General features: G+C 66.4%; 4 protein-coding genes across 4 annotated transcripts; 2 read left to right on the top strand and 2 right to left on the bottom strand.

The window, feature by feature from the left end:
• Positions 1 to 456: 456 nt before the first annotated feature.
• On the bottom strand, positions 457 to 616 carry MNEG_11497 (hypothetical protein; the record flags this gene model as incomplete). The annotated part of the gene is made up of 1 exon (XM_014040028.1): positions 457 to 616. A coding segment is annotated over one exon (160 nt), but the record flags the coding sequence as incomplete, so codon positions are not given.
• A 1,649-nt stretch (positions 617 to 2,265) lies between these two features.
• On the bottom strand, positions 2,266 to 4,250 carry MNEG_11498 (hypothetical protein; the record flags this gene model as incomplete). Its single annotated transcript, XM_014040029.1, has 7 exons — positions 2,266 to 2,310; positions 2,509 to 2,754; positions 2,932 to 2,970; positions 3,183 to 3,239; positions 3,617 to 3,712; positions 3,901 to 4,089; positions 4,224 to 4,250. The coding sequence occupies 7 exons, from the start codon at positions 4,248 to 4,250 to the stop codon at positions 2,266 to 2,268; spliced, it is 699 nt and encodes a 232-aa protein (XP_013895483.1).
• A 404-nt stretch (positions 4,251 to 4,654) lies between these two features.
• MNEG_11499 (hypothetical protein) lies at positions 4,655 to 6,401 on the top strand (the record flags this gene model as incomplete). Its single annotated transcript, XM_014040030.1, has 5 exons — positions 4,655 to 4,982; positions 5,188 to 5,285; positions 5,463 to 5,553; positions 5,751 to 5,878; positions 6,063 to 6,401. 5 exons carry the CDS (start codon positions 4,655 to 4,657, stop codon positions 6,399 to 6,401), a joined length of 984 nt encoding a protein of 327 aa, XP_013895484.1.
• A 1,095-nt stretch (positions 6,402 to 7,496) lies between these two features.
• On the top strand, positions 7,497 to 8,120 carry MNEG_11500 (hypothetical protein; the record flags this gene model as incomplete). The annotated part of the gene is made up of 1 exon (XM_014040031.1): positions 7,497 to 8,120. A coding segment is annotated over one exon (624 nt), but the record flags the coding sequence as incomplete, so codon positions are not given.
• Positions 8,121 to 8,143: the final 23 nt, after the last annotated feature.

Below are 8,143 nucleotides of genomic sequence, written 5' to 3' on the forward strand. Positions count from 1 at the left end.
CTCCCACTCTGCTGCCCCCCACCAGCGGCTGCCTCCCCAACCCCGCCGCCCCTTTCACCATGTGGACATAGTGGTTGTCCTCAAACGTGTCCACGAGCTTTATCATATTGGGGTGGCCTGGATCGGTGGAAGTCCAAAGGGCGTCATCGCCGTTCGCTTGTGGCCGTGGGTGTGGCTGCCTGTGCGGAGCGTCCTCTTTGCGCCCCGCGATGCGGACAGAGAAGTGCTGTGGCTTGAGGCGCTGCGCCCGGCGGCCCGAGCACTGGCTGGCGGTCGAGCAGGTGCGGTTTGGGCACTTCTGGGCCGCCCGCAGCGGCCCCTATCCCCCTCTGTGAATTCATCTCCCGTGACATCATACAGGTGCACTTACCTGCACAACCTGACACACAGCTGCACTGGTGCCTGCCCATGCACGACCCCACACGCACTTGCACACCCCTTGGCGCAGGGCCGCACCTTTCAGGTGCAGCATGATCTGCAGCTCGTGCTTCACGTCGCTGCCGTCGCTGACCAGGCGCCGCTTCAGGATTGACTTGCAGGCGTAGCGCGCCCCAGTGCTGCGCTGCACGCACAGCCGCGTCGTCGCGAACGCGCCGCGGCCCAGGACGTCTCCCATCTCGTACTGAGGTGTGCATTTTGTGTGTGTGTGTGTGCGCACGCGCGTGCATGCGTTCGTGCGTGTGCGAGCGTGCGTGCGTGCACGCCGGTGCGCGCGCTTGGGTGAAGTGCGTGTGTAAATCAGCATGTGTGAGCGTTGTATGTGCACCACGCATGCACAGTTCAAGACTTTGCAGGCAGTCAAAAGCAAACATGTGCATGCCGGCGCGCGCAAAAGCATGTACATGTGAAGCGGGCGGGGACGGGCTGCTGCTTGAAACACGCCCTGCTTCGATGTCATCGTTGTCACTGCTGTGGGTTGACACGAGGGGTGCCGCAACCCCCAGCGCGTACCTTCTCTGTCACATCTGTACAGACGAGGCTTCCCAGGACCGAGTTCATAAGGGCTGAGTGGCTCGAACGGATGGGTGGCTGCGGTTTTGGAGGGCGCCAGGGGCAGAGCTGTGCACGCAGAAGTGCGCGCGTGTGTGTGCTGGCTCGAAGCCAAGCAACCATGCGGCAGCCCGACAGCAAAGCGCAGGAGACAGGCTGAGGAGGTGGCATCTCTGCGCGGCCAAACGCTCGATGGCATGCTTGCTTTCGTAGGGGCACCGCTCGCAGCGGGTGACGCCGTGATGCCTTGTCGGTGGCAACACGAGCCGCTCACCTCCACGGTGTTCTCGCCATATGGACCATCCTTTGCGCTTTCTGGACCCTCTTCGTTCACGTGAGGAACGCTGCACCCGCACAGGGCCTTGAGCATGTTCGCTCCGGCGTGTCACAGACGAGATCCAGCGCCGAGGCCAGGCTTTTTGACGAGTGACTGCACCGACTTATGCAAGGGTGCATCGAGCGCGGCGGATGCAGGGAGGTTGCTGCGTCGTGCGACGGCGGCATCCTGGATATGACAGCATTGTTCACTCACCCACACACCGCGCTTTTCCCGCCCGTTGACCCGTGCTGAAAAACCCACACCCGGCCTGGTATCAACCCGAGTGTACTTGGGACATGCTGTGTGCTTGAACCCTCACTATGGCCCGCTGCAGGACCCGTGGCCGCCGCTTCGGGCGCACCAGCATTTCTGCTCAGCCGAGCTTGGCGTTTGCTTTACAGTGAATGCCCCGTTCCCCTAAGAGTCAAACTCCTCAAATCTTCCCCAAAAACCTTGTTGGTTACAACCCACAACAGACATTAGGGACTAAGGGCTCTGGGCACTGGAGGTGCGGCAAGCGGGTGGGCGAAAGCGGCGTGCAGCCCGCGTGCGCGAATGCGAATGCAGGTGGTGCCGCCCCTCCAGGTGCCGGCCACGCGGCCCGGTCATCAGAGGGTGCACGATTCTTCTTTTTCCCCACACAAATCACGCATGGCCCAACCATCACAGGTGGTCCGGCCGGCGCGCGAGCCGGCAACACATGATGCAACACAAATGCAAGAGCTGCGCGCTCTAGGCCACCTCCCGTTTGGAAGGGGGGGTTGACCTTGGGCTGCTCAGCACTGCCCTCTGTCGCCGCTCCAGCCGACCGCAGGGGCAGTAGACGGCCAGGCGGCCAGGAGGGGGCGCGAAGCGCGCCGTGCGGCGGGCGCTGCATGCGCGCCGCGGCCGCTGCTGGCCGGGGGTTGGACGCCGCGGCTCGCGGCGCGCGGGGGAAGGCTGGTAGCTGGTGGTGGCTACAGGCGGCGGTAGTCGACCTTGTGGGGGAGAGGCTTGGCGTACTGCGGCACGCGGCGCGGGTGAAACATCGAGGCGGACGCTATTCAGGGCGGGCACGCTGTGATTGCGCAATGCCAGCAGGGCGCTCCCATGCTATGCTTGTGGTCGCCTCGGAGCGGGCGGCTCGTCAGAAAAGCCGGTGAGCTCTTTGTTTACGCTGAGCACAGTCACTCCCAAACGAGGCATGGTAGCGCGCTAACCCCGCCCCCCAGCATCCCCCCCCCCTTCAGGCATTCCGCGAGCGGCCGGCGGTCCCTGCCCCTAAGCCCGCCGCCCAGCGCCCCACAGCGGCGCCCCGGCGGCGCGAGCGCCACAAACCGGCGCTGCGCGTGCGCCCCCAGGCCCTCCAAGGTAGAGCCGCAGCTTCTCACCTTAGTAAGCTTCCTGTCCAGGGCATCTAGGGCCTTCTCCAGGGAGTCCGCCCAGCCGCTGCCAGACTCGCAGACCTGCATGATTTTCAGCAAGACGAGCGGCCGGAGGAGGCAAGCGCACGGCAGCGGTGAGGCCTGCGGGCCGCGAGCGCGATAGGCGCGCGAGGAGGGGAGGGGCGCGCGGTCGCGACGCCTCGGCCATGCGGGAGGCGGGGGCGGCGAGCCGCGGCGGGCGCGGCGGCGCGGGCGCACCTTGAGCCCGCCCTGCCGCACATACACGTCGTTGGCGGCCTGGGGGTTGGCGCCACGCGAGGAGGGAGGCGGGGAGGAGGGGAGGGGGTGGAGAGGCCCTTTGAGTGCCAATCGAGCGCCTACGCAGGGGCTCAGGAGTGGCAGTCCGCCGGTCCCTGCGCGGCAGTGACGCTGGGGAGGCAGCACGCAGACAATGTTGGTGGGCGCGTCGCAGCGCAGCGTCCAACTGGGCACGCGCGACGCCGGCGCACCTTGTTGTGGATGCGCGGCTGCAGCTTCACCTCCGCCTGCGAGTTCATCAGGCGCACCTGCGAGCGCAGTTTGGGAAAAAGCAGGCACCAGGACACGCAGGGGGAGCGTGTGTGAGGTGAGATTATCCGCCCAGAACCCCCCCCTCTGCAAAAAAACCTTTTTGTGCCTTTGTGACTTCCAGCAGCTCGCTGCACGAGCTGACAGACTGTCAAAAGCCCATGGTTGGGATCAGCGCGTGACACCCAGCACCCCGCCCCTCAACACCGCCCCCCTATGGTGCACCCGCATCCACCCTCCGGGCCCGCGCCTCTGGCCGTGAGCGGCTTTGGGGGTGCGCTCTCGCCACGCCAGCCGTCTAAGGGCAGCAGCAGCAGCAGGCTGCCGCGGCAGCCCTTCCGATATTCCTGCGGCTTGAGTGGGCCCAGTGGCTCACATCGACCAAGGCGACGCCGCCGTCGGACTCCAGGAATTGGGCGCCCTTGAACTTGTCCAGAACGGAAGACAGGCGGTCGCGAACGTGGGACTCGATCTGTCGGGGCAAAGGGAGGGGCCAGGGCGTGGCGCGAGCGCGGGGACGCCAGGCTGGGCCACGCGTGTCTTGTGCGGAACCCAAGTGGGCGTATGCGTGGGCGGTCTGGGCGTGATGGGAGGGAAGAGCTGCGGCCGCGAGGGTGCCGCCGAGCAGGCGTGCGTGGTTATCGTCAAACGCGCTGCTACGCGGCGGCCGCGGGCGCCCTCTTGGCGCTGCAACGCGGCGAGGATGGAACGCGCCTCGGGCGTGACGTCCACGTGGCGCCCGTGGATGGTGATGTCCAGCGGCGTCGCGATCGAGCGAGTGCCGCCGCGCTGGACGTGAGCCACTGGGCGGAAACGCGCGGCGGCGGGGGCGGGCCGATTAGGGGCCACCTGCGAGCGGAGGGGGCGGTCGTGAGATATCATCGATTGCGTTGCTGGCGCCGCTGCTCGCAAGCCACAACGCTGAGCCTCAAGGTGCCGTGTACGTTTGCTTTTGGACCTCTGGGACTTCATACGGGCCTCACCTCCGAGCGCAGACGCGAGCGGAGCATTCTGGCGCGGGGAGCTGACGTAAGCAACCACTGATCTGGCGGGAGCCGTTGAAACAATGCCGGGTTCACACGAGTTTCTTGAGTTGAATTCTTACAGTACGGTACCTTGCCTGTGCACAGCCTGGCCCGCGCTTACACCGGCGCGCCTCTTGGTTGTCTGTAGAGAAGCTCCCGACCCAGGCAAAAGCCAGGCGCGCCCGATCGTGCGGTCTGGATCGAGCTCGCACGCTCTCCAGCACCTCACTATCACATATGAGGGTATCACTTGGCGAGGCTTCGCACTGAACGCAACACCGCTTCGCGCGCCGGCCTCCTCGCTGCCTGTTGCGTACCTCTTAGACTTAGTCGTACCTCTGTTCAAACTCTCGTGAGCCGACTGGAGCCTTGGGTCCAGCAGACCAACAATGTCGAGCGGCCTTCGCTCTTCGCAGCAGCAGCGGGCACAGGCCCAGCGGATCTCCACGCCAGGGAGGACAGCGCGGATCCCGCGACATGCTGCCGGCGCCCGTGCCCGCTGCCTCCACAAGCCGTCGCCGCACGAGCAGCCAACGCAGCGCGCGCCGCTCACGCCGTCGCTGCTGGAGCCGCATGCGCGCGCCCCGCTGGAGCGCGCCTCGGCGCTGGCAGCTAGCGTGGAGCGCGTTGCCCCGGTGCTTGAAACAGCGGGGCCCGTTGCTGGCGTGAGCACGGGCGCTGAGTCACGGCTGCGAATCGCTGTGGACGTTGATGAGGGTGAGTGCGAGCAGCTGCCCTGGTTTCAGGGCTGGGAAGCTCTATCCAAGCAGGTGCTGGTGACTTTGGTGCATGCTGGGAGGCTATAATTCACGTGCTGGACCAAGTTGAGGGGTATGCATGCCCCCTGGCTGGATCGAAAACCTTCCAGTGCGGGCCTGGGGATCGACGGCGCCCTATGGCACCATCCCCCCTCCCCTCACAGTGCTGGGCCGGTTTGTGTACGCGCTCAACGGGTTTTGCAAGTCTCAGTACAATATGTCATATGACGTCTCAGACTACTGGATCTATGAGTTTGCAAAGGTGAGTGTGTTGCCGGCGCACGGAGTGGGGGCAAGAGGGTTGTCAGTCCAAGCAGGGCGAGGGGGGGGGGCGGCTCAGCAGCCCGGCCGTGCCCCAGTTGGCGGCGTAGCCCCGTCTTCGCAGCGCTTGCAGACTCACTTCTTGGACGCCTGCCTTGCCTCCACCTTTTCGCCACAGATCTGGGGCTGCGACCAGGATCGCTCCAACCACATTGTTCATGCGTTTTTCGAGTCGCCCCACTTCAACGACGGCATCCCCATCATCCCAGGTGCGCGGCTGAATCCCTGCCCAGCAGCCGGCCTTTCGCGTCTCGCTGTGCCGAGGGGCCCTCTGCAGAAGTATGGGGCCTTCTGTGCTCGTTGGTTCCCTCGCATAGGCTGGGCAGTGCCGCACACGCTGCGCTCCCCCCAGATTTCTGACCCCTGGCTGCCGCCGCCGACCTCCCGGCCCCGCACCGCTTCACAGACGCGTTCAGCACGCTGCAGCGGCTGGGGCAGTGGTGCGACCTGGTGGTCGTCACCAGCCGGCAGCACGTCATCCAGGACGCGACGCTGGAGTGGCTCGACCGCCACTACCCGGGGACCTTCCAGGAGGTGCGCGGCGCGGCGCGGCGGGCGCAGGCGCGGCCAGCCGGGCGCCCGGCGCAGCAGCCGCTCCTCCCCTGCTCGCTCCCCGGCTTTCCTCCGCCAAGACCCTCACATGCCACCAGGGCACTTCAAATGGTACCGTTGACATAACTCTCAACACGCGCTGAAATTTACACTTTCCCTTTGCCAGGTGTACTTTGGCAACCATTTTGCCCTGGAGGGCGCCAGCCGCAAGAAGAGCGAGATCTGCGCCTCCATAGGCGCCCACGTCCTCATAGATGACAACGTCGGCTACGCCCTGGACTGCGCCAGCAACGGGATCGACGTGCTGCTGTTTGACTGGCAGGGCTCGTACCCCTGGAGCAAGCCGCCGCCCGGGTTTGAGCACCCCAACATCCAGGTCGTGCGCGGCTGGCGGGAGGTGGAGGAAGCGCTCACGGCAATGGCGCGGCCGGCGCGGGCGGGCGCGCGGGCGCCCCTGACGGCGGAGCGCCTCGCTGCGGGCGGCGGCCGCGGTGACCTGTTGTGAGGGGCGGGGTGCGCCTGGGTGCCCGCTGTGCGTGGTGACGGGGGTCGGCTGCCTCGGGGCTTTGGCTCGTGCGGCTGCGTAGCAGGAAGGAAGCCAGGCGTGGCGCTTCGGCCCGGCGCAGCGACGCCGGGCCTCAGCCTGGCGGGCCGCGTGCCGGGGCTCCTTGCTGCGCAGCACCACGCCACCCACCTGCCGCCGTGGGCTCTGGGAGCCCCATCGTATTTTGCCGCCGCCGTGAATGGGGGTTTGGGGCTCCTCTGTTGCATGTTGCTTGGCGCGTCCCACCGGCTTGGAGCGCGCGGGGGCCCGAGCCCTGCGCTGCCCTCCCTGCATTATGTGATGTGGACATTTATCACTCCTCGGGTGTCTCGGCGCGATTGCCACGCCGGACGGTCGTCCCTCTGTTTTAGCCACAGGCATGCTGCCGCCGCGGGCGGCGCCCCTCCCTGGTGAATCCGATTTATATTCATTCGCACCGGCCATTGGGTGGGGTGGGGCCCGGGGGCCCCGGCCTCTTGGCCGCCTGGCTGCGACTGCCAGAGGTGCGCTTGATCCTCGGGCGTCTCTGTACTTCTACTCTGGGGGTGCAGCCCCTCAAAAATGAAACCAACTCTTAGTCTGCGCCCTGCATGGCGTGCTGGCCAGATGCCGCGGGGCCCGCACCGCCGCCTACCTCCTCGCCTTGCGAGGTTGGGCGGCGTCTTGCTGTAGCAGATCAGCACAACCAAGGCACGCGACTCAACGCACTGCCGGCCTTGAACTGGGCCTTGAGTAAAACTGGCCGTCTTGACGATCTATCCAGGGAAGGCCCGCAGCCGGCGGCAAACAGGGCTGCGCGGCGGAGGAGTGATTGATGGGTGCTGGAATGCGCCAGGAACTCACGGCCACGCCATGTCAACAACTGCACAAAGCCACTGGTGTGGCTTGCATGAAGCTTGTCTTAAAACAGTGGCGCAGTCAACGCGAATCTTGTACACGACAACAACCAATTTGCGCGCTCGATTCCAGGGATCATGCTGCTTTTCAGTCGCTTAGCTCCTCAACGCTCTACGGTCAGGGGATCGTGCAATCCCCGTATTACTATGCTATCTTGACATGGGCGCCTCGACTAAAGGGCGCTTTGCGTTGAGGGCTGGCGGCGGCGTGCTGTCCACGGCACAGCACACAGGAGAGGCTCGTGCGGAGGCGCGCCCTGAGCTGTCCTGGCGTCTGTGCCACGCGCAGCTGCCCCGATCAGGCCATGGGGCGGCGCACTCCCCGGCAGCGGCATGGGGGTCTGCGCAGGGGCAGCGGCGTTGTTGGGGTCGGGCGGCGGCGGCGCCTGCAGCAGCCGCGTCTCTGACCGTGATCCAGCCGCGCCAATGGCTGGCCGGCCAGGGCACCTCAGACCAGCCCAACACAGTGCTGCCTCTGATGTTAGCATTGCAGCCGGCGACGCCGCGGTTCCTGAACCCCACCGGCGGGGCCGCCGCCTCAAGGCGCAAGCCAGATCGCTCCAACCATCAGCAGCGGCGCGCCGACCGGCAACCAGCACGCGCAGGGGTGGCCACGGACGAGGGCACGCCCGTTGACCGCGAGCAGGCACGGCCTGGCACGTCGCCGCGCAGCACGGCGGGGCCGGCGGCGATGCTGGGGGCGGCTGTCGAAAACGCGAAGCTGGTGGTGGCCGGGGCCCTCAGCGCCGCCGTGTCGCGGACCGCCGTGGCCCCCTTAGAGCGGGTGAGCCGCGCACGCGCACGCCC

The sequence above is a fragment of the Monoraphidium neglectum genome (assembly GCF_000611645.1).
Source record: "Monoraphidium neglectum strain SAG 48.87 unplaced genomic scaffold scaffold02771, whole genome shotgun sequence".
In the NCBI taxonomy this organism is placed as follows: Eukaryota; Viridiplantae; Chlorophyta; class Chlorophyceae; order Sphaeropleales; family Selenastraceae; genus Monoraphidium; species Monoraphidium neglectum.